General features: G+C 45.8%; 1 protein-coding gene across 3 annotated transcripts in view; it reads left to right on the forward strand.

Annotated features, from left to right (window-relative positions):
* The window catches only part of NVL (nuclear VCP like), a 549,783-nt gene extending 523,956 nt beyond the window's left edge, over positions 1-25,827 (forward strand). For all 3 annotated transcript variants that reach the window (XM_063672577.1, XM_054492573.2, XM_054492567.2), the window contains 4 exons: positions 14,202-14,278; positions 17,525-17,613; positions 19,507-19,577; positions 25,524-25,827. In XM_063672577.1, the coding sequence (XP_063528647.1) occupies positions 14,202-14,278; positions 17,525-17,613; positions 19,507-19,577; positions 25,524-25,568 (282 nt within the window). In that variant the 3' untranslated portion in view covers positions 25,569-25,827. The remainder of the gene's footprint in view (positions 1-14,201; positions 14,279-17,524; positions 17,614-19,506; positions 19,578-25,523) is intronic.
* The last annotated feature ends 278 nt before the right edge of the window (positions 25,828-26,105 follow it).

Consider the following 26,105-nt stretch of genomic DNA (forward strand, 5'->3'; position numbering starts at 1 on the left):
TTAACTTTTTTTAGTATTCTTTTGATGCTGACAAAGGAAGATTCTGTGATCCTGCTTCACTGGGCCATCATTACTTAAAACCGCCTTTAGCAATATTCCTAAAAATCACCCAGAGGAGGGAGAACAGGGCAGATGAGAACAGAAGAATGATCATCTTTGTAGGGTAAAAAGATTCTATTGATGCACAGTATGGAAAATAGCTTGGAAGCCAGTAAAGTAAAAGTTATGAAATTAAGCAAGTTAGAACTAAAGCAATACGACTGAGAAACATCAATGAAAAAGAAAAAATAACGAACTAAGGCATTATCACGGGAATAACAAAGAAGATATAGACATGAGAACTGTTTAAAGGTTTTAATTAGTAGGACATTGGATTAACTGTAGAGTTGGGAGTTAAAGGAAAAGGTAGATGAATTTGCGGCTTGTGCAGCAGGTGGCATCCACCAGGATTAGAGGTCTGGGAGATGAGCTATCTGAGTTTCAGATGCCTGGGCACTATCAAGTGGAAAAGTCGAGCAGGATGTTGGGTCTGTGGTTGGGAGTTCAGGAGAGTCCTCTGGCTGGGCTATAGTTTTGTCTGTCATCAGGACATAGCTGATGGTCAAAGCCACGAAAACATGTTGCTTTAGTTTAGTAGTTCTCAACCTAAGGCAATTTTCCCACCACCCCACCTCACGTCCCCAGGGAACATTTGGCAATGTCTAGGGACATTTATTTACCACTACACAGAGGAGCGATCATGCTGCTAAATATTCCACAGTGCACAGGACAGCCAACAACAAAGAATTATCTAAGGCCAGGCATGGTGGCTCAGGCCTGTAATCCCAGCACTTTGGGAGGCTGAGACAGGAGGATCCCTTGAGCCTAGGAGTTAGAGACCAGCCTGGGCAACAGAGTGAGACCCTGTCTCTACAAGAAAAAAAATTTTTTTTTTTTTAGAGACAGAATCTCACTCTGTTGCCCAGGCTGGAGTGCAGTGGTGCCACCTCGGTTCACTGCAACCTCCACCTCCCGCGTTCAAGTGATTCTCCTGCCTCAACCTCCTGAGTAGCTGGGATTACAGGTGTGCACCACCAAGCCCAGCTAATTTTTGTATTTTTAGTAGAGACGGGGTTTCACTACATTGGCCAGGCTGGTCTCGAACTCCTGACCTCATGATCCACCTGCCTCAAGTCTCCCAAAGTGCTGGGATTACAAGTGTGAGCCACCGTACCTGGCCAAGAAAATTTTTTAATTAGTTGGGCATAGGGGCATGCACCCATAGTCCCAGCTACTTGGTAGGCTGAGGTGGGAGGATGGCTTGACCCCAAGAAGTCGAGGCTGCAGTGTGCCATGATCACATCACTGCACTCTGGCCTGAGCAACAGAGCTGAGACCCTGTCTCAAGGGAAAAAAAAAAAAAAGAATTATCCAACTCAAAATGTCAGTAATGCCAAAGTTAAGAAACCCTGCTTTGGTTGCATATACTTATTTCTTTGCATCAAACAGGTTTGATGATGACTGCATCATAGCATCTTCTCTCCCTTTCGTTGGCTCTGTTTTTTTTTTTTTTTTTTTTTTTTTGACACAGTGTGTCAAAAAAAGAGACCCTGTTTGTTGCCCAGGCTGAAGTGCAGTAGCGTGATCTCAGCTCACTGCAACCTCCACCTCCTGGGTTCAAGCAAATCTCCTACTTCAGCCTCCCCACGTAGCTGGGACCACAGGTGCATGCCACCACACCCTGCTAATTTTTTTTTGTATTTTTAGTAGAGACGGGGTTTTACCATGTTAGCCAGGCTGGTCTCAAACTCCTGACTTCAAGTGATCCGCCCACCTCGGCCTCCCAAAGTGCTGGGATTACAGACGTGAGCCACCATGCCTGGCCTCCTTGGCTCTGTCATTAGGAACTATGGTCTTGAGATTTTGTTTGCTTTGGTCAATGTATGTGGGTGTGTATGTATATACAAATAAGCACACACATATAATCCAATTTTGTTTCTATGAATTTCCTGTAGTCATGGTGACATAATGATAATGCTTTCACACTTGTCCTTGGGATTTCATGAACCAAAGAGAAAAGTTGGATTGGTATTTATTTCTAGACATTCCAGACATGAGGCATGTGGTATTCAGAGCTTTATAGATTTGGAACCAGAGAATGATTGGCTCATTCTTCCTGCTGTGTTTCATTCAATGTATGGTACTCACACCAGAACAACTTTATACTTCATTCATCTAGAATTTCAGTGCTATTTGCCAAAATCATTAGGCCTCAGACCAAAAGGTGAATATTCAAAGTACCCCACTTCAGCCAGGCACAGTGGCTCATGCCTGTAATCCCAGCACTTTGGGAGGCCGAGGCAGGTGGATCACTTGAGGTCAGGAGTTCAAGACCAGCCTGGCCAACATGGCAAAACACTGTCTCTACAAAAATACAAAGATTAGCTGGGCGTGATGGTGTGCTCCTGTGATCCCAGCTACTCAGCAGGCTGAGGCACAAGAATCGCTTGAACCTGGGAGGCGGAGGTTGCAGTGAGCCAAGATTGTGCTCCAGCCTGGGTGACACAGTAAGACTCCGTCTCAAAAAAAAAAAAAAAAAAAAAAAAAAGTATCCCACTTCATCAATAAGTATTTGTTATAAACTAAATACATCCTTGACTGTGTAGAGACTAAGAAACGTAAGACATTGTCTTACCTATCAGGAGCTTGCCTTCCAGATGATAATAGGAATGTTTATGAAGCAATGACAAATGTATTAATTCATTCCTGAGGAGGGGAAGTAAATAAAGGTGACTGAATAGTGTGGAGATTTCAACTATATTTATAAAGACATACAGTGAAAAACATCAAGAAGGAAATATGCCAACAAACAGTGCTTTCCTCTGGGAGATGGCATTATGTGTCATTTTTCCACTTTGTTAGTGCTCTTCAACCAAAGCCCACCAAGAGCACACATGTAGTTGAACAAGTTGGGCTTATTACTCTGTGCAGCGCAGGAGAATGTACTCCATGGGGAACTGAGGGCGTATCTCAGTAAGAGGGTATTAGGACTTAATTGATTTGGGGTTTGTGTTAGATTTGGGAAGGATTTAATAACGGCGTTTGCCCTGAATGGCTGTTAAAAAGCAAGCGTAATTCTATAATTGGGTGACTTAATAAATCTTGCCTAAAAGGAAGGAAGACTAGACCAAGGCTAAAACTGTAATTGGCAAAGAAACAGTAGTTATATTAGCTAAGATGGCGGATGTTTGGTCATTTTCGTGTCTTGGGCAGTGTTTGTGCTTTGTCCCTGTTCAGACTTCATTACAGAGTGTTCTCATTTCTGTCTTGACCCTTCATGGCCACAGAATGGCCTTGTCTAATGTCCATATTCGTGGAATTATTTATGTGTGATAGGAGAGCACCACAGCTTCGCTGTAAGGGCCCAGCCCGCTTGGAGCAACAAGACCTACCTACTAATATCAGCCTACATGTCAGATGTTACTCTACTCACCGCAACCTCCGCCTCCCAGGTTCAAGTGATTCTCCTGCCTCAGCCTCCTGAGTAGCTGGGACTACAGGCATGCATCACCATACCTAGCTAATTTTTGTAGTTTTAGTAGAGACGGGGTTTTGCTATGTTGGTCAGGCTGGTCTCGATCTCCTGGTCTCAAGTGATCTGCCTGCCTTGGCCTCCCAGAGTGTTCATTTGCTTTATATTTTCAGATTTTCTCTCATGACCGTATATGTATGTATGTGTTTGGTTTGTCTGTCTGTATAAAGAATAGTCATCTGCCAGGCGGTGTCTCAAGCTTGTAATTCCAGCACTTTGGGAGGCTGAGGCAGATGATCACCTGAGGTCAGGAGTTCGAGACCAGCCTGACCAACATGGAGAAACCCTGTCTCTACTAAAAATATGAAATTAGCTGGACATAATGGTGCATGCCTGTAATCCCAGCTACTCAGGAGGCTGAGGCAGGAGAATAGCTTGAACCCGGGAGGCAGAGGTTGTGGTGAGCCAAGATCGTGCTATTGCACTCCAACCTGGGCAACAAGAGCAAAACTCTGTCTCCAAAAAAAAAAAAGTCATTTGGCATAAATGGGGTGGGTAACAGAGAGGAGCCCTGCAGCTTCCAAGCACAAAGTTGTGAATATGGAAGAAGAAAAAAAACAAAAAAGACATTTCAATAGAGGTCAACTTTGGCCGGGCATGGTGGCTCACACCTGTAATCCCAGCACTTTGGGAGGCCAAGGTGGACGGATCCCACCTCCCTAGTAGCTGGGATCACAGGCACGTGCCACCACACCCGGCTAATTTTTGTATTTTTAGAGAAATGAGGTTTCACCATGTTGGCCAGGCTGGTCTGGAACTCCTGACCTGGTGATCCGCCCACCTCGGCCTCTCAAAGTGCTGGGATTACAGGTGTGAGCCACCATGCCGGGCCAAAAGCAACTTTTGTAGATTGTGGTTTAGACTGCTGCATAGTCAGTCCTCAGCCTCTGTCTGTGCCAACGGCGGAAGAGCTTTTGTTAGTTTATTCTCTTTGACTTGAGAGTGCATTTTTGCTCCAATTCTGACTGTGTCCTATTCTAAGACTTGGAACCTCGTTGGGCAGAGCTGCCCAGGAGGAGCAGGACCCACATGCAGCCTCCCTGTGCCCTGTCTGCCTGCGTCGGCCTGGTGCCCTCTCAAGAGAGCTGTTAGCAGTGCAATTTCACATCCTTATCTTACCTCATCCTTCAGAGGTCATGAATGTTTTTGTTTAAAAAACTTTGTTGATGGCTAAAGCAGGGCAGAGTGAGAGGAAGAGGAAGCACAATATCTAATTTCAGAGGGGAGAAGTCACAAGGCAGACTTCCTGCCCATGTATGTTCTTTGTAAGTCAACAGAAAGTGAGGAAAAGTGGCATTTTTAATGTTTACGCTTTCTATTTCAGTTTGCTGGCTTTTACTTTAATTCCTCAGATTTTTTTATATACAGTTTTCTCTTTCTGCTATTAACATCTGAAATATTATAAGGAGATTAGAATAAAGATCTTTAGTCCTGTTCTTGAAAGTCTGAAAAAATTTGTAGGTCAAAGCAACTTCTTCATATCTTTTGAGATCTAAGTTTCGTAAAAGAAGAGCGAGTGGGCCAGGTACGGTGGCTCACGCCTGTAATCCCAGCACTTTGGGAGGCCAAGGCGGGCGGATCATGAGGTCAGGAGTTCGAGACCAGCCTGGCCAATATGGTGAAACCCCGTCTCTACTAAAAATATAAAAATTAGCTGGGCATGGTGCCGCGTGCCTGTAGTCCTGGCTACTCAGGAGGCTGAGGCAAAAGAATTGCTTGAACCCAAGAGGCAGGGGTTGCAGTGAGCCGAGATTGCGCCACTGCACTCCAGCCTGGGCAACAGAGTGAGACTCCATCTCAAAAAAAGAAAAAAAGAAAAGGAAAAGAAATTGAGACCAGCCTGACCAACATGGTGAAACCCCGTCTCTACTAAAAATACAAAAATTAGCCGGGCGTGGTGGCACACGCCTATAGTCCTAGCTAGTCAGGAGGCTGAGGCAAAAGAATCGCTTGAACCAGAGAGGTGGAGGTTGCAGTGAGCCGAGATCACGCCACTGCACTCCAGCCTGGGCAACAGAGGGAGACTCCACCTCAAATAAAAAAGAGCGAGCCATATACTACTTTTTTATATTTTTTATTTGGTATTTCTGGTGATGACGTGGTGATAAGAGGTCTATCACTAAAAGCTTCCTGAGAGGTAGAATTTTTTTTTTTTTTTGAGACGGAGTTTTGCTCTTGTCGTCCAGGCTGGAGTGCAATGGTGCGATCTCAGCTCACTGCAACCTCTGCCTCCTGGGTTCAAGTGATTCTCCTGCCTCAGCCTCCCAAGTAGCTGAGATTACAGGTGTCTGCCACCATGCCCAGCTAATTTTGTATTTTTAGTAGAGACGGGGTTTCTCCGTGTTGGCCAGGTTGGTCTCGAACTCCCGACCTCATGTGATCTGCCCTCCTTGGCCTCCCAAAGTGCTGGGATTACAGGCATCCCAAAGTGCTAGGATTACAGGCATGAGCCACCACGCCCGGCCCCAAAATTTTTTTTTTATAACTTCTTCCTTTTAAGTGTCATTAAAATATCTCAGAAAAACCAGAAACATTATTTGGTATCTGCCAAATACTTTCAGATAATGTACAGTCTTTAAAAGAGTGACAAGGCCGGCTGTGGTGGCTCACACCTGTAATCCAGCACTTTGGGAGACTGAGGCAGACGAATCACGAGGTCAGGAGTTCGAGACCTACTTGGCCAAAATGGCAAAAGCCCGTCTCTACTAAAAATACAAAAAATTAGCCGGGTGTGGTGGCAGGTGCCTGTAATCCCAGCTACTTGGGAGGCTGAGGCAGGAGAATCTCTTGAACCCGGGAGGTGGAGGTTGTGGTGAGCCGAGATCGCACCACTGCATTCCAGCCTGAGTGACAGATCAAGACCTCATCTCAAAAAAAAAAAGTATGACCTAAGAATATCTGATATAATAATAGCTAACATTTATTAAGCCCTTACTCTGTTCCATGTAGTATTTTCATTTTACATTTATACACATGCTTAAACCTTGAAACTCCCTTTGAAGTGTATGTCTTAACAAAATATTTAAATATTTTCCTTTTACTGATGAGCAAACTTTTTACAAACTTTTTTTTTTTTGGTGAGACAAGGTCTTGCTCTGTCACCCAGGCTGGAGGGCAGTGGCGCGGTCTTGGTTCGCTGCAGCCTCAACCTCCCAGACTCAAGTGATCCTCCCGCCTCTGCTCCCTGAGTAGCTGGAACTACAGGAACGTGCCACCAGGCCTAGCTAATTTTTTAATTTTTTTTTTGTAGAAACAGGGTTTCACCATGTTGCCCAGGCTGGTTTTGAACTCCTGAGCTCAAGCGATGTACCCACCTCAGCTTCCCAAGGTCTAGGGTTACAAGATTGAGCCCCACTACACCCGGCCCTTTCTTTAATTTTTCACAGTCGACTATGTGAATAAAAATTGCCTCCTGCAGAAGCTGGATTTTAAAATAAAAAATAAATAAATAAATAAATTACTGGCCAGGTGTGGTGGCTCACACCTGTAATCCCAGCACTTTAGAAGGCCAGGGTGGGCTGATCACCTGAATGAGGTGATCTCATTCAAAAATAGCCGGGCATGGTGGCACACACCTGTAAATTCCAACTACTCGGGAGGCTGAGGCAGGAGAATCGCTTGAACCCAGAGGCAGAGGTTACAGTGAGCCAAGATCGCGCCATTGCACTCCAGCCTGGGCAATAGGAGCAAAACTCTGTCTCAAAAAAAAAAAAAGCATTAATGATTCTAAACTCTGATATGTAATTAAGAATAGATTTAAGGATAAATTTGGTTGGGCACGGTAACTCACACCTGTAATCCCAGCACTTTGGGAGGCCGAGGCGGGTGAATCACCTGAGGTCAGGAGTTTGAGACCAGCTTGACCAATATGGTGAAAGCCCATCTCTGCTGAAAATACCAAAATTGGCCAGGCATGGTGGCATGCACCTGTAGTCCCAGCTACTCGGAAGGCTGAGGCAGGAGAATTGCTTGAACCCAGTGAAGTGAGATCACGCCACTGCACTCCAGCCTGGGCACAGAGTGAGACTCCGTCTCAAAAAAAAAAAAGAATAGATTTGTATGACGAAATGAAAATATTTGTTAAAATAAAAGTAGTAGCACATCTTGAATTACTTTTTGAACCTGAGTATTTCATAACATATAATGCTTAATAAGAATTATAGGAAAATATCGGTGTCAATGAGCCATAACTTTTTTCAAATTTTAGTAAAATACTATAGATACATAACATAAAATTTACCATTTTAGCCACTTTTAAGTGTATATTTCTGTGGCATTAAGCACATTCACATTGTTGTGCAACCATCACCACTACTCATCTCCAGAACTTTTTGCATCTTCCCAAACTGAAACTCCGTCCCCATTAAACACGAACTGCCCATTCCTTCTTCCTTAGCCCCTGGCAACCACCATTCTACTTTCTGTCTCTATGTTTTGCCTATTCTAGGTACCTCATACAAGTAGAATCATACAATATTTGTGGGATTATTTGTGGAATATAACTTTTTTTTTTTTTTTGAGATGGAATTTTGCTCTTGATGTCCAAGCTAGAGTGCAATGGCATGGTCTTGGCTCACTGCTACCTCTGCCTCCCAGGTTCAAGTGATTCTCCTGCCTCAGCCTCCTAAGTAGCTGGGATTACAGGCGCCTGCCACCACACCTGTTTTTCTTTTTGTTTTTCTTTTTTTTGTGACAAAGTCTCACTCTTGTTCCCTAGGCTGGAGTGCAGTGGTTTGATCTCAGCTCACTGCAACCTCCGCTTCCCAGGTTCAAGCGATTCTCCTGCCTCAGTGTCCCAAGTAGCTGGGATTACAGGCACCTGCCACCACACCCGGCTAAGTTTTGTATTTTTAGTAGAGATGGTGTTTCACCATATTGGCCAGGCTGGTCTCGAACTCCTGACCTCAGGTGATCCGCCCGCCTCGGCCTCCCAAAGTGCTGAAATTACAGGCATGAGCCACCACGCCTGGCCTATAATTTCCTTAAGAGACTATTTTCCTTCTTTTTCTAATAATTCCTTTAGCTTAGCTTTCTATAGTTACCAAACTATTTGAGATTTCCATTAGGGCCTTTATTTAAAAATAATATAATATTATTGTAATAGAGATAATGTCATAAAGAAAAACCAAATTGATTTAAGCTTCTAAATACTTCTAAATATCCTAGTACCATTTCAATAAATGATTTTCCAAAATCCTCATATTTTGTTTTATAAGCTCTTTATTATGCCATTTAAAATTTTTCTCTTTGCTCTCCCTTGAGAATAAATAGAATTCATTTTAGTTCTTACTATAAGTCAGAAACATTACCACATTTCAATTAAAGAATAGTTAGATTTCAGTGATCCAAAGATTCCTTAGCCCTTATTTCTGCTAATTAGAAAGTAAAGTTGCTAATGAAACTTTTGGAGGTATCCTAGGTAGAGCACACCTCATGCCCTCAAAAAAAGGAGAGTTTGGCTGAGCGTGGTGGCTTGTGCTTGTAATCCCAGCACTTTGGGAGGCCGAGGTGGGTGGATCACGAGGTCAGGAGTTTGAGACCAACCTGGCCAAGATGGTGAAACCCTCTCTACTAAACATACAAAAAATTAGCCGGGTGTGGTGGTGTGCGTCTGTAATCCCAGCTACTTGGGAAGCTAAGGCAGGAGAATCTCTTGAACCCGGCAGGCGGAGCTTGCAGTGAGCCGAGATCACGCCATCACACTCCAGCCTGGGCCACAGGGCGAGACTCTGTCTCAAAAAAAAAAAGGACAGTTTATTACTTTCTTTCAAGTGAAGGTACTTGAAATTATTTCTTTTTCTAAAGGTTTAATCTTCTAAGAATTAGGAAACTTCTGAGAGTATCTAAACATGTAACAGTGAATTCGTTTTCTGAAGCTCATACCCCACCTCATTTATTTGTTGTGTTCCTTTATATACTGAGCTTTCTTTCACAAAAGATTTTTCTTTAACAAAGGGTATGCTAAGAATAGAAAGCTGACAATTGCTCCCATTATGCAAATGTGAGGAAAATTCCTCCTCTGCTGGGTGCTGTGGCTCACACCTGTAATCCCAGCACTTTGGGAGGCGGAGGCGGACGGATCACAAGGTCAGGAGTTTGAGACCAGCCTGACCAACATGGTGAAACCTCGTCTCTACTAAAATACAAAAATTACCCAGCGTTGGCTGGGCGCGGTGGCTAACGCCTGTAATCCTAGCACTGTGGGAGACCAAGGTGGTTGGATCACCTGAGGTCAGAAGTTCAAGACCAGCCTGGACAACATGGTGAAACCCCATCTCTACTAAAAATACAAAAAATTAGCCAGGCGTGGTGGCGGGCAACTGTAATCCCAGCTACTTGGGGGGCTGAGGCAGGAGAATCGCTTGGACCGGGGAGGCGGAGGTTGCAGTGAGCTGAGATCGCACCACTGCACTCCAGCCTGGGCCTGTGACAGAGTGAGACTCCGTCTCAAAAAAAAAAAAAAAATTACCCAGCGTGGTGGCGCGTGCCTATAATCCCAGCTACTCGGGGCTGAGGCAGGAGAATAGCTTGAACCTGGGAGGCGGAGGTTGCAGTGAGCCGAGATTGCGTCACTACACTCCAGCCTGGTGACAGAGCGAGACAGAAAAAAGAAAAATTCCTCCTCTGGGTCCTCACAAAGAGCACATTAAGATGCGATGCGCAATGTCTTTAACAGTATTTCTGACATAAACACAATAAGCCTCTTGGGACTGAGGCTTGTCATTTTCTTAATATAAACTGAGGGTATTACTCAAAGCCAGTTCATTAAATACAATTTGATGAAGGTCCAAGAAATGCACTCTGAGGATGCACAGGACCTTGTGGAGGTTCAGCTTAACCCAAGGGTAGAATTTAGATATTGAGAAGTATAAAAGAATTGTCTTCTTATGATTCAGCTTTTGATTAAAACAGGACACTAGATAGTTTGAGATTAGATTGTCTAACAGCACGCGGAGTGTCCTTAGGGAAGATCCGTACAGTTAATGTGACAGTGTGACAGTCGAGGTAAGTTGATAGGTTCTTAAAATCATAGAAAGCACCTAACAAGGGCTCCTACCTAATGTGACAGCCCCACCACCATAGCAAGAAAGTCTACGCTAGTCTTCATTTTAAGAAATCACTATTATATGTTCACTGATGCCCCCCTTCCCTCTCAAATATAGCACAAAATTATATATACTCATCTGGAGATAAGATACTTATCTATTAAGATACTTTATTTAAAAAATTAAATAAATAATAAAAATTAACAAACTTCTATAAGGGCCATTCAGTTGCAAATTTGAACTTTAGAACTCAAGTTTTCTAATTCCTTGTCCAGTGTTATTTCCACTTTTTAGGTCTTTTTATTGAAGTATGATACACCTACAGAAAAGTGGTAAATGTAAAGTAGATTTAGAGATTCAAGAAAAAAATTGAGAAAAAAAAAAAAAAAAAAAAAACAAAAAAAACAAAAAAAACAAAAAAAAAGAAAAAAATTAAAAAGTGGTAAATGTCCAGCTCCATGAATTGTTACAAAGTCTCCATCAAGAAAGAGAACACTCCAAGTCTAATTCATAGAATTATGAAGTACAGTGGTGACTGCCAGGGGTTGGGAGGCGGGGGCAGGAGGAATGGGGAGTTAGTTTTCTTTGGGAAGATAAAAAAGTTACGGAGCTGGATAGGGGTGATACAACAATGTGGATGGACTTAATGCCACTGACCTGTACACTGAAAAATGGTTGAAATGGTCAGTTTTTTTTATATTTTGCCACAATAAAATAGAACATTCCCACACCGACAAAAGCTGCCCTTCTGCTTCCAGCCACTACCCACTCCTACCTGCCCCCAGGATTGACCGTTATCCTGACTCAGTTGAAAATTATTTGCACGAAAAGATGCTTAGCAATCCTACATTCTGACCCTTTAGTTTTACTATTCAGAGAAAAAAGCACAAGATTGTTTGCCTAAGATCATAGTTTGTGTCCCAGGTCAAAATGGATTGAATGGGAAATTAACTGTTTCTTGAACCTGTGGTAGATAACATGTCCATTTTATTTAGTGATAGCAACTAACAGATGTATAATTTATGCAGTTCTTGAACATGCCCTGCTGGGAGGCAGTGAGACGCTGGTATGTGAGTGTGGGCAGAGCAACAGGTAACTAGTGCGCAAGGCCGGCAGCTCCAGTCCTCTCAGCCAGGTCGCCGAACCCTGTGCCTGGAGCACTTTGCCAGGCTGACGTTTTACACTAAGAAAAGCTTACCGGGCAGGTTTTGTGGCCCACACCTGTAATCTCAGCACTTTAGGAGGCCAAGGCGGGCAGATCGCTTGAGCTGAGGAGTTTGAGATCAATCTGGGCAACGTCATGAAACCCCGTCTCTACAAAAAATACAAAAATTAGCCAGGTGTGGTGGTGGGTGCCTGTAGTCCCAGCTACCCAAGAGGCTGAGGTGGGAGGATGGCTTGAGTCCAGGAGGTGGAGGTTGCAGTAAACTGAGATTGCGCCATTCCACTTCAGCCTGGATGACAGAGCCAGACCCTGTCTCAAAGAAAAAAAAGAAAAGAGAAAAGCTTAATGGCTTGTGTTTATTCACTTTTGTGTGTGTTTCTTCTTTTTTTTTTTGAGACCAAGTCTCCAACTCTCCAACTGTCACCCAGGCTGGAGTGCAGTGGTGCGATCTTGGCTTACTGCAGCCTCCACCTCCCGGGTCCCAGTGATTCTCCTGCCTCAGTGTCCCGAGTAGCTGGGATTACAGGCACATGCCACCACACCCAGCTAATTTTTGTTTTAGTAGAGATGGGGTTTCACCATGTTGGCTAGGCTGGTCTCGAACTCCTGACCTCAGGTGATTCACCCTCCTCGGCCTCCGAAAGTGCTGGGATTACAGGCGTGAGCTACCACACCTGGCCATGTTTCTTCTTAAAATAGTTATTTAATAATATAATATTTGCTACACAGGAAAGAACATATGCAATGTATATGTAAGTTGTGAATCAGAATAATAAACAAATACTCATAAACTTACCATCTAACTGTCATACGTTTTAAATAATTAAAAACTGTTTTGACTGGGTGCGATGGCTTATGTCTGTAATCCCAGAATTTTGGGAGGCTGGGGCAGGAGAATTGCTTGAGGCCAGGAGAATTGCTTGAGGCCAGGAGTTTGAGACAAGCCTAGGCAACATAGCAAGACCCTGTCTCTATAAAAAAACAGACACAGTAGCTCACACCTGTAATCCCAGCACTTTGGGAGGCCGAGGCGGGCAGATCACCTGAGGCCAGGAGTTTGAGACCAGCCTGGCCAAACCCCATCTCTACTAAAAATATAAAAAATTAGCCAGGCGTGGTGGCATGTGCCTGTAGTCCCAGCTACTCAGGAGGCTGAGGCAGGAGAATCGCTTGAACCTAGGAGACAGAGATTGCAGTGAGCCGAGATCGTACCACTGCACTCCAGAGCGAGACTGTCTCAAAAAAAAAAAAAAAAAAAAAAAAAAAATTAGCCAGGCATGGTGGTATGTAGTCCCAGCTCCTCGGGAGGCTGAGGTAGAAGGATCTCTTGTGCCCAGGAGGTCAAGTCTGTTGTGGTTGTTCCACTCACTCCTACCTGGGCGACGGAGCAAGACCCTGGGGGGAGGAAAAAGCTTGTTTTGTTTGCCTCTGCAGTTTGTCACTAAAAATATTATTAAACATGATGTATGCATGCAAGGTACTGGGTTAAGTGTTAAAATTCTGGGTTGGTTTTTTTTCTCTACATCCAGTCTCATGAGAAATTCTAAGAGTTCGAAGTTACCTACTTGTCATTGCTAATGTCTCTTGAAATGCGCTGAAGGGGAATTGGCACCAAAATCAAGACTAAGTGTTAGATAAATGATTAAGAAAGAATATACTGAGCTTAGAGGGCTTTGTGCTTTTATTATAGAGCAGATACTGCTCCTTCTCTCCTGGCCAGGTTCAGTATTATTTCTTCCATCCTAGCCAGCCTCACAGCAACACTAAGCATTGCTTAAGTATTTGCCATATTTAAGCTGGAAAGGAAATGTGTTTCTTCACCTTTGGAAAGATCGAGGTGCTGGTTTTCATTCTTGTTGATGGTGTTTAGTATTTGCTGCAGCTGTACACAAATTCCTCAAACTTCATGAGCATAAATTGTTTGCCTTTAGCTTTCTCAAGTTTGGAATCTGCTTCTTAGCCTCATTTCTCAACATTGAAATTTGTCTAAACCTTAACAGCACTGGTCTGGAAGTCAGTTATACTCATTTAGTCAAACAGCCATTATTCAGAACCTATGATGTAGATGAATATGGTCTTTATCTTTATTTTGAGACTCAGTCTCACTCTGTCGCCCAGGCTGGAGTTCAGTGGCATGATCTCTGCTCACTACAACCTCCACCTCCAGGGCTTAAGCAATTCTCGTGCCTCAGCCTCCCAAGTAGCTGAGACTACAGGTGCATACCATAACGCCCGGCTAATTTTTGTATTTGTAGTAGAGACGGGGTTTCACCATGTTCCCCAGGTTGGTCTCGAACTCCTGACCTCAGGTGATCTGCCCACCTTGGCCTCCCAAAGTGCTGGGATTACAAGCATGAGCCACCACACCCGGCACGGTCTTTAAAGCTCCAATGAAAAATCGTTTTTCTCTCTTACTTAGAATGGTACCAAACCACCACTGGATGCAGATGTAAATTTGGAAGCAATTGCTGGTGACCTTCGCTGTGATTGCTATACGTAAGTGTTTAAATCTTAAGTCAATTCACTCTCTGGGGTTCAATTTCCTCATCTATAAAATAAGGGGTGATGATGCTCACCTCAGCAGATTGTTGGGAGGATTAAATGAGGTATCCCATGAAGCATATAAAATGTCTGGCATCTCCCTTCTTGAGAAGAGACTGCACATTTGGAGGCCCTGAAGGAATTCCTGGGAACAGGGGAGTCCTTTCGTATGTTGACTCTTGGTACTTAACCTACCCTAACCAGCACTGCTGTCCTTTACAAATTGTACTGGTGCGTCAGCATTTAAAAGAGACTAATCTACAAGTGCCACATTTTGCAGCCCTTAGGATGCATTTTCACCGCACGCCTTTTCACCTCCACATATCCTGTAGTAACATCAGGAAATCTGACATTTCTGCCTTCATCTTTCCATGTTTATGGTTGTTACAGTTATTAGTTTTTCTTCATATTTTGAAGTAAATTTGTTTGTTAACTTTCCCAATTTGGGGACACAGAGGGAGGAAATGAAACTCAAGTTTAGCTAACAGAGACAATGCCCCCTCCAGCTTTTTGTTTGTTTGTTTCTTTTTTTTCTTTTTTTTTTTTTTCCATACAGGGTTTCCCTCTTTCACCCAGGCTGGAGTACAGTGGCATGATCATGGCTCACTGTAGCCTTGACTTCCTGGGCTCAAGCAGTCCTCTGACCTCAGCCTCCTGGATAGCTGGGACTACAGGTGCATGCCACCATCCCCAGCTAATTTTTTTAAAAAAATTTTGTAGTTTTGGGGTCTCGCCATATTGCCCAGGCTTGTCATGAACTCCTGAGCTTAAGCAGTCCCTCATGCCTCAGCCTCCCAAAGTGCTGGGATTACAGTGAGCCACCATGCCCAGCCCTTTTTTTTCCCTGTTATGTCCTTCCAATGTAGCAGTGATTCTCAATGAAGAGAAACTGATCAGAGTCTCAGGCAGGGGTGGTGAGGGGCAGATGTAAATGCCCCTGCCTCCCCTTAAATAGGATGTACCTCACCCCCTAATTAGGAATCAAATCCATACCAGTCTTTATGTAAATGATGTGGCCAGGCACAGTGGCTCACACCTGTAATCCCAGCACTTTGGGAGGCTGAGGTGGGCAGATCACTTGAGGTCAGAAATTTGAGACCAGCCTGGCCAACATGGTGAAACCTTGTCTCTACTAAAGCTACAAAAATTAGCCGGGCATGGTAGTGCACACCTGTAATCCCAGCTACTAGGGAGGCCGAGACAGGAAAATTGCTTGAACCCAGCGGGTGGAGGTTGCAGTGAGCTGAGATCATGTCACTGCACTCCAGCCTGGGCAACAGAGTGAGACTCCATCTCAAAAAAATAAAAATAAATAAAATTAAAAATAAAGAAATGACCTTATGCTTAGGGGACTACTACTTGAGTAGTTTACTGCTTTAAGGGCGGGAGCAGTGGCTCACATCTGTAATCCTAGCCCTTTGGGAGGCCAAGGCAGGCAGATTGTTTGAGGCCAGGAGTTCAAGACCAGCCTGGGCAACATAGTAAGACCCCGTCTCTACAAAAACATATAATAATAATACAGCTTTAAGTGCTCAAATCTGAAAAGATTTTCGGTGAGTAACAGAGGTGGTTTTGGTGGCGGAACTTGCCCTGGGCTAAATATTTTGGATATACCAGGTAGGCTGTCAGTCTGTGAAGGGGTTAGGGCTAAAGTTGAATGGTGTACATTTTGGATTTTCAGGCCACTATAATCACAGTTTGAGAGACACTGCACCACTACAGTCTGTAGCTATCTGTTTGTATTAGTTAATGGTGTTTCCACCAATGTTAGATTTCATAGTATGGGAAGGAATGAATACCCCAGCAGGTATGTGATTATTAAATAATGTTATAACCCTAACATTTAGCCAACAAAACACCAGATTCAGTTAAAAATTTAAGCTCTGTGGGTCTTTACTTTTATATAGTATGTGTCTGAGGCAGGAGAATCACTTAAACCCGGGACGCAGAGGTTGCAGTGAGCCAAGATCGCGCCACTGCACTCCAGCCTAGCTGACAGATAGAGCAAGACTCCATCTCAAAAAAAAAAAAAAAATTATATAGTATGGGGATTATCAGCATTATATAATAAGTTTAATGTCCAGAGATGAGGTTTTTTTAAAAAAAAATTATTTTTCATTTTCATCTTTTCTTTCCAAGACTTGTGAATCATAAAAGTAAGGTTTTTATCCCCAAATTCAAACTCTTTCTCAAATAATCTCTAAGAATCCTGTTACAACTGTAATGTAGTGAAACGCCAGTCAACGTGAGTGTCTTTCATTGAACTCAGAACTGTGCTGACTCAGCATATGATTACATGAAATAATTAAATAAGTCAAGGCCTGTTTGTATTTGTCGTATTTTAAGTAACTTATGATGTGTTCGTTCAGTTTTAACTTGAATCAGGTGCATTAAAGACTTTCCAGGGTTTGTATTTTTCCCTTCTGAACTTGGAGCCATAAGTGACTTTTTGGGGGGTTTTCTTGAGACAGGGTCTCACTCTGTCACCCAGGCTCACTATAGCCTTTGCCTCCCAGGCTCAAGCAATTCTGCCATCTCCACCTCCCAAAGTGCTGGAATTACAGGCATGACCCACTGCGCCCAGCCCATAAATGACTTTTTAATAAGCTTACTTTAGACATTATGTAATACATGAATATGCTAGTCAGCACTTTAGCCCTTTATGCATTGTATTGTTTCCTCCATAATTTCCTTTCTTCTTGAGTTTAGTTTTTTGTTTTTGTTTTTGTTTTTTAATTGGAACAGAGTCTCACTCTGTCGCCCAGGCTGGAGTGCAGTGGTGCGATCTTGGCTCACTGCAACCTGCACCTCCCGGGCTCAAGTGATCCTCCCACCTAAGCCTTCCCAGTGCCTGGGACTACAGGCGCATGCCACCATGCCCAGCTAATTTTTTTGTAGTTTTGTAGATGCAGCATTTCTCCATATTGCTGAGACTAGTCTCAAACTCCTGTTCAAGTGATCCACCCACCTCGGCCTCCCAAAGTGCTGGGATTATAGGCGTGAGCCACTGCACCTGGCCTAGAAATATCTTACATAAAAGCTAAGAGCTCTTTTCTATTGATTGATAATCAATTTATTTCTCATCTTTATTGGTCACTTTCTCTCCTGATTATTTAATATATGACTTATATGAAAATTGTTTTCCTGGTTTTTTTCTGGGATTTTGCAGTATCTAAGTAAATAACTATGATTTTATTGTAGGGGCGCAGATCTCTCTGCTTTGGTACGAGAAGCTTCTATCTGTGCCCTGAGACAGGAAATGGCAAGACAGAAGAGTGGAAATGAAAAAGGTACAATTCTCTCCAGAATCTCTCAATTCTAATTATGATACTTAAAACCACTGTTGCCCTGGAAAATGACCATTTTCTAGTGTCTATTATCTATGATATTAAAGCTAACGTTTTTCTAATGAGACTGTTAGAAGCTGTTCTGAAATATTAGGTAACCTCTGTTGCTGACAATTATAATAATAGCAAAGTTATTTAGTACCTCTCTAATAAAGAGTACTGTCCCTATAGGCAAATGGATCCGTTCACTGTCTTCATCATGAGTCTGGGCTGCTTATCAATTCTGGAAAAACTTATTCTTTTGCTAAGGTGATATCTACTTGCCTGTTAAAATGCAGCCTAAATTGAAGAGCTTAGAAAATACACAAGAGAAGTGAAATTTGGAATAACTTTCCATATGTTGAGACTTTCCTTTCAAAATATAAAATCTGTGTATTGTGTTATGTGATGCTTTGGGGCCATCTCAACAGCTTTGCACCATCCTTCACATTTGACAGTGTCTTTAATGTTACTATTTGAGTGCATATGGGGGAAAAAAATTGTCTGCTGGGTATGGTGACTCACATCTGTAATCCCAGCACTTTGGGAAGCTGCGGCAGGAGGATTGCTTGAGCCCAGGAGTTTGAGAGCAGCCTGCGCAACAAACCAAGACGCCATCTCTATAAAAATTTTAAAAATTAGACTGGCATGGTGATGCATGCCTATAGTCCTAACTACTTGGGAGGGTGAGGCCCAGGAGTTCGAGGCTGCAATGAGCTATGATTGCACCACTGCACTCCAGCCTGAGTGACAGAGCAAAACCCTGTCTCTATTTTTATTTTTTTATTTTTATTTTTATTTATTTTTTTTGAGACTGAGTCTCGCTCTCGCCCAGGCTAGAGTGCAGTGGCACAATCTCAGCTCACTGCAAGCTCTGCCTCTCGGGTTCACGCCATTCTCCTGCCTCAGCCTCCCAAGTAGCTGGGACTACAAGCGCCTGCCACCATGCCCGGCTAATCTTTTTTTTTTTTTGTATTTTTAGTAGAGACGGGGTTTCACCATGTTAGCCAGGATGGTCTCAATCTCCTGACTTTGTGATCCGCCCGCTTTGGCCTCCCAAAGTGCTGGGATTACAGGTGTGAGCCACTGCGCCTGGCCTCCCTGTCTCTGTTTTTATTTACTTATTTATTTATTTTCGAGACTGAGTCTTGCTCTGTCGCCCAGGCTGGAGTGCAGTGCCACGATCTCGGCTCACTGCAACCTCCACCTCCTGGTTCAAGCAATTCTGCCTCAGCCTCCCGAGTAGCTGGGATTGCAGGCATGTGCCACCACACATTTTTTTTGTATTTTTAGTAGAGATGGGGTTTCACCATATTGGTCAGGCTGGTCTCAAACTCCTGATCTCGTGATCCGCCCGCCTCGGCCTCCCAAAGTGCTGGGATTACAAGCTTGAGCCACCGCACCCGATCAAAACTCCCTTCTAAACCAGTGCTGAGATATTTTATATATAAAATATTCTATGATATTATGGCTCCATAAGATCTCACTGTGTGTTGCGTACTCTTAAATATTAATACTATGGAGTCCTACTTTCTATTCCCAGTTAAATTTATTTGAATTATCTGAATAATTCTGGTTCTTCTTCATAAACATCACCATTAAGTTAAACAATGCAAAGAGGCCTACAAAAAGTTACCAACTTATGAGTGGCAGGTGTCTTTGGGTGGTTTCGGATTAAAATTTGATGAGCAGAATATATCTGGCTAGAATACTACTCTGAAAAAGAATAGCGCCCATCTCATCACTGATCTCTTTAGTGGACCCCTTGAAAGTTTCAAAGTCTTTCAAAGGAAATTAAGTTCTAAGTCAGTTACCATATGATACTGAGATGTGTATATTTGTGCATTTGATCCATAGGTGAACTCAAGATTAGTCATAAGCATTTTGAAGAAGCTTTCAAGAAAGTAAGATCATCTATATCAAAAAAGGTAAGCAATGCTGTTAAATGTATAGAGAAAGGAAACTAGAATTTTAGACCAGTAGATATGACCTCATGAATTAAACTCTTTTTTTTTTTTTTTTTAATTTATGAAGTATTTATTGATCATTCTTGGGTGTTTCTCAGAGAGGGAGATATGGCAGGGTCATAGGATAATAGTGGAGAGAAGGTCAGGAGATAAACACATGAACAAAGGTCTCTGGTTTTCCTAGGCAGAGGTCCCTGCGGCCTTCTGCAGTGTTTGTGTCCCTGGGTACTTGAGATTAGGGAGTGGTGATGACTCTTAAAGAGCATGCTGCCTTCAAGCATCTGTTTAACAAGGCACATCTTGCACCGCCCTTAATCCATTTAACGCTGAGTTGACACAGCACATGTTTCAGAGAGCACGGGGCTGGGGGCAAGGCCATAGATCAACAGCATCCCAAGGTAGAAGAACTTCTCCTAGTCAGAACAAAATGGAGTCTCCTATGCCCACCTCTTTCTACACAGACACAGCAACAATCTGATCTCTCCTTCCTTTCCCCACACTTCCCCCCCTTCTCTTCAACAAAACCGCCATCGTCCTCATGGCCCACTCCCGATGGTCGCTGTCTCTTCGGAGCTGTTGGGTACATCTCCCAGACGGGGCGGCAGGGCAGAGGCGCGCCTCACCTCCCAGACAGGGCGGCCGGGCAGAGGCGCTCCTCACTTCCCAGACCGGGCGGCCGGGCAGAAGCGCTCCTCACTTCCCAGACGGGGCGGCCGGGCAGAGACGCTCCTCACTTCCTCCCAGACAGGGTGGCGGCCAGGCAGAGGCGCTCCTCACCTCCCAGACAGGGCGGCCGGGCAGAGGCGCTCCTCACTTCCCAGACTGGGCAGCCGGGCAGAGGCGCTCCTCACCTCCTAGACGGGGTGGCCAGGCAGAGGTGCTCCTCACTTCCCAGACGGTGTGGCGGCTGGGCAGAGGCGCTCCTCACTTCCCAGATGGGGCAGCCAGGCAGAGGCGCTCCTCACTTCCTACCAGACGGGGTGGCGGCCGGGCAGAGGCGCTCCTCACCTCCCAGACGGGGCGGCCGGGCAGAGGCGCTCCTCCCTTCCCAGACGGAGTGGCCAGGCAGAGGCACTCCTCACTTCCCATACAGGGTGGCGGCTGGGCAGAGGCGCTCCTCACTTCCCAGACAGGGTGGCGGGCGGGCAGAGGCGCTCCTCACTTCCCAGATGGGGCAGCCGGGCAGAGGCGCTCCTCACTTCCTCCCAGACGGGGTGGCGGCCAGGCAGAGGCACTCCTCACCTCCCAGACGGGGCGGCCGGGCAGAAGTGCTCCTCATCTCCCAGACGGGGAAGCCGGGCAGAGGTGCTCCTCACTTCCTCCCAGATGGGGTGACAGCTGGGCAGAGGCACTCCTCACCTCCCAGACGGGGCGGCCGGGCAGAGGTGCTCCTCACTTCCTCCCAGATGGGGTGACAGCCGGGCAGAGGCACTCCTCACCTCCCAGACGGGGCGGCCGGGCAGAGGCACTCCTCACCTCCCAGACGGAGTGGCCAGGCAGAGGCGCTCCTCACTTCCCATATGGGGTGGCGGCCGGGCAGAGGCGCTCCTCACTTCCCAGATGGGGCAGCCGGGCAGAGGCGCTCCTCACTTCCTCCCAGACGGGGTGGCGGCCAGGCAGAGGCACTCCTCACCTCCCAGACGGGGCGGCCAGGCAGAGGTGCTCCTCATCTCCCAGACGGGGCAGCCGGGCATAGGTGCTCCTCACTTCCTCCCAGACGGGGTGGCAGCCGGGCAGAGGCACTCCTCACCTCCCAGACGGGGCGGCCGGGCAGAGGCGCTCCTCACTTCCCATACGGGGTGGCGGCCGGGCAGAGGCGCTCCTCACTTCCTCCCAGACAGGGTGGCGGCCAGGCAGAGGCGCTCCTCACTTCCCATATGGGGTGGCGGCCGGGCAGAGGCGCTCCTCACTTCCCATATGGGGTGGCGGCCGGGCAGAGGCACTCCTCACTTCCCAGACGGGGCAGCCGGGCATAGGCGCTCCTCACTTCCTCCCAGACGGGGTGGCGGCCAGGCAGAGGCGCTCCTCACCTCCCAGACAGGGCGGCCGGGCAGAGGTGCTCCTCATCTCCCAGACAGGGCAGCCGGGCAGAGGTGCTCCTCACTTCCTCCCAGACGGGGTGGCAGCCGGGCAGAGGCGCTCCTCACATCCCAGACGATGGGCAGCCGGGCAGAGGCGCTCCTCACTTCCCAGATAGGGTGGCCGGGCAGAGGGGCTCCTCACATCCCAGACGATGGGCGGCCAGGCAGAGATGCTCCTCACCTCCTAGACGGGGTGGCGGCGGGGCAGAGGCTGTAATCTCAGCACTTTAAGAGGCCAAGGCAGGAGGCTGGTAGGTGGAGGTTGCAGCGAGCCGAGATCACACCACTGCACTCCAGCCTGAGCACCATTGAGCATTGAGTTAGCGAGACTCCGTCTGCAATCCCAGCACCTCGGGAGGCCGAGGCAGGCAGATCACTCGAGGCCAGGAGCTGGAGACCAGCCCGGTCAACACGGCGAAACCCCGTCTCCACCAAAAATACAAAAACCATTCAGGCGTGGCGGCACGCGCCTGCAATCCCAGGCACTCGGCAGGCCGAGGCAGGAGAGTCACAGGAGCCCGAGGCAGGGAGGTTGCAGCGAGCCGAGATCACGGCAGTACAGTCCAGCTTCGGCAACAGAGGGAGACCGAAAAAAGGAGAGGGAGACCGAAGAAAGGGGAGAGGGGGAGGGGGAGGGGAAGGGGGAGAGGGAATTAAACTCTTTTACAGATTGTTTTGTATACTACTTCTACTTCCTAAAAAGAAATTATATGGTTCATTTTGATCTGAAAACCAGCAAAATAATTGCATTTGTGAGAATGTTCTTGAGAGATTTTAATTTTATGTGTTTCTTAGGGACTGGAACACAGTTTTCCTAGCTAGATTCTCTAACAACTTTATTCAGAAAGAGAATGACCTCCTCTGCCTCCACAATCTCAGATTTTTTTTTTCTTTTTTCTTTTTTTGAGACAGAGTCTCGCTCTGTCACCCAGTCTGGAGTGTACTGGCATGATCTCAGCTCACTGCAACCTCCGCCTCCCGGGTTCAAGCGATTCTTCTGCCTCAGCCTCCTGAGTAGCTGGGACTACAGGCGCACACCACCGCGCCTGGCCAATTTTTTGTATTTTTAGTAGAGACGGGGTTTCACCGTATTGGCAAGGCTGGTCTCAAACTCTTGACCTCGTGATCCACCCACCTTGGCCTCCCAAAGTGCTGGGATTACAGGCGTGAGCCACTGCACCCAGCCCACAATCTCAGAATTTTTAATCATCTAATTCAAGTATTATTTGACCTACTCTACCCTTTTTGACAAATGGCTTTGTATTTCTTGGAGCTAGACTGTACCCAAACTAAGCCATAGGGACTTACCCATACATTTCAGGGAAATAAAAACATCTTCACCATAGGTGGGAGAAGGGTTAAAAAAAAAAATCACTCCGGAGCTGGGCACAGTGACTTATGCCTGATATCTCAGCTACTCAGGAGGCGGAGGTGGGAGAATGGCTTGAGCCCAGGAGTTCAAGATCAGTCTGGGCAACATGGTGAGACCCTGTCTCTACAAAAAAATTAAAACTTAGCCAGGCATGGTGTCATGCACCTGTAGTCCCAGCTACTTAGGAGACCGAGGCAGAAGGATTACTTGAGCCCAGGAGGTTGAGGCTACATTGATCCATGATCACACCATTGTACTTCAGCCTCGGTTACAGAATGAAACCTTATCTCAAAAGCAAACAAATAAACACAGAAGAAAAAACACACTTCAAGTATTTCTTTGGGATAAATACGCAGGAGTGGAATTGCCACCCAACATTTAAAATGTTAATTTGCCAGATGCAGTGGCTCACGCCTATAATCCCAGCACTCTGGGAGGCTGAGGTGGGCAGATCACGAAGTCAGGAGTTCACGACCAGCCTGGCCAATATAGTGAAATCCCATCTCTACTAAAAATACAAAAATTAGCTGGGTGTGGTGGCGCATGCCTGTAGTCCCAGCTACTCAGGAGGCTGAGGCAGAAGAATCGCTTGAACCCGGGAGGCGGAGGTTGCAGTGAGCCAAGATGCACCACTGCACTCCAGCCTGGGTGACAGATCAAGACTCCGTCTCAAAAAAAAAAAAAATTTTTTTTTTTTAATTTGACCACAGTGAGATTCTACTACACACCTAACACAATGACTAAAATTTAAAAGATTGGCAACACTAAATCGTGGCAAGGATGTGAAACAGCTGGAACTCTTTTTTTTTTTTGAGACAGAGTTTTGCTCTTGTTGCCCAGGCTGGAATGCAACGGCACAATCGCAGCTCACCACAACCTCCGCCTTCTGGGTTCAAGCTATTCTCCTGCCTCAGCCTCCCGAGTAGCTGGGATTACGGGCACCACGCCTGGCTAATTTTTTGTATTTTTAGTAGAGACAGGGTTTCTCCATGTTGGTCAGGCTGGTCTCCAAGTCCCAACCTCAGGTGATTCGCCTGCCTCAGCCTCCCAAAGTGCCGGGTTACAGGCCTGAGCCACTACGCCTGGCCTGGAACTCTTATACATTGTTGCTGAAAATGTAGATACAAGCACACTGGAAAACATTCTGGCAATTTCTTTTTTTTTTTTTTTTTTTTTGAGATGGAGTCTCCCTCTGTCGCCCAGGCTGGGGTGCAGTGGCACGATCTCGGCTCACTGCAAGCTCCGCCTCCCAGGTTCACGCCATTCTCCTGCCTCAGCCTCCCGAGTAGCTGGGACTACAGGCACCTGCCACCACGCCCAGCTAATAATTTTGTATTTTTAGTAGAGACGGGGTTTCACCATGTTAGCCAGGAGGGTCTCGATCCCCTGACCTCATGATCTGCCCATCTCAGCCTCCCAAAGTGCTGGGATTACAGGTGTGAGCCACCGCGCCCGGCCGTTCTGGCAATTTCTTATGAACGTTAATATAGTGTAAGAAGCTTCTACTTTCCCGGCCTGGCATGGTGGCTCACGCCTGTAATCCCAGCACTTTGGGAGGCCAAGGCGAGTGGATCACGAGGTCAGGAGTTTGAGACCATCCTGGCCAACATGGTGAAACCCCATCTCTACTAAAATACAAAAAATTTGCCGGGCGTAGTGGTACACACCTGTAGTCCCAGCTACTCAGGAGGCCGAGGCAGGGGAATCCCTTGAACCTGGGAGGTAGAGATTGCAGTGAGCCGAGATTGCGCCACTGCATTCCAGCCTGGGCGACAGAGTTGAGACTCCGTCTCAAAAAAAAAAAAAAAAAAAAGAAGCTTCTGCTTTTGCCTCCTTTCCATCTGGATTCAGTGTAGTTTAGAATTGTGCTTTCTTTACTAATTAGATAGACATAAGACTCTTGACCTGATATTTTAGGAAAACTTGAGTCAACAGTTGTGAAAGTCACGGAGTCCCCTGTGGAAAGCAGCATGTATAGGATTTAGATTAGGATTTAGAGATGCAGGGAAGTGAAATATCACCTCTCTTTAACAGCAAGTTAGTCAGCAAGAGCTACTATGACAAAATACCACAGACTGGGTAGCTTAAAAAGTGGAAAATTTATTTTCTCACAGTTCTGGAGAGTGTTGGGTAGGGTTGGTTCTTCTGGAGGCTTTGTCCTCACTGATGGCTGTCTTCTCCCAGCACCTACACGTGCTCTTCCCTCTGCGCACATGCTCTTCCCTCCTGTGCCGTAATCCCCTCTTTTTGTAAGGACAGCAGTCATATTGGATAAGAGTCCACCTTTATGACTTCATTTTAATCCAGTCTCCTCTATGAAGACCCTCTTCTCCAGTTACAATCACATTCTGAGGTCCTGCGCGTGAGGACTGCAGCATGTGAATTTTGGGGGGCACCATTCAGCCCAAAACAAGCAGTGACGGGCTCTGTATTCTGTGCTCTCCCTCCTTTCAGGATCAAATCATGTATGAACGTTTGCAGGAGTCCCTCAGCCGGTGACATCTCCAGCAGCCGGCTTAGAGGAGCTAGCCCATCAAGCCGGCAGAGAATCCCCCACACGCTCTGAAGGACCCGCTTTCAGCTGGACACAGGTGCGGCCTCATGTAAATATTTTATTTTCAAATGAATGAGGCCAAGCTGAAGCTGAAGATTCTTCCCATCTGGCCAGCCTTGTGTGAAAATGCCTTCTTCCTCTTTAAGAAAAAGGAAAATTTTTAAACTGCTGAAATAAAATGACTGTTACATTTTTCAAATAAAACTTTTACTTTGAACTATTTTGACTATACAGAAAAGTTACAGAGAACTCCTCCCCCACCTTCCACAACCATCTAGGAATAAGTGCCAGCCTGATGCCCTATCACTCCCAAATACTGTCATGTTTATTTCCTACACTTGAAGATATTCTCCTACATAACCCGCCATCAAAGTCAGGGAATTAATACACTGATACATCACTGCCATCTAATCCTCCTCCATTCAAGTTCCTCTAGTTGTCCTGATAATGTCCTTTAAAACAGGTCCCTAACCCCCAGGTTG

This window comes from Pongo pygmaeus, chromosome 1 (assembly GCF_028885625.2).
Source record: "Pongo pygmaeus isolate AG05252 chromosome 1, NHGRI_mPonPyg2-v2.0_pri, whole genome shotgun sequence".
In the NCBI taxonomy this organism is placed as follows: domain Eukaryota; kingdom Metazoa; phylum Chordata; class Mammalia; order Primates; family Hominidae; genus Pongo; species Pongo pygmaeus.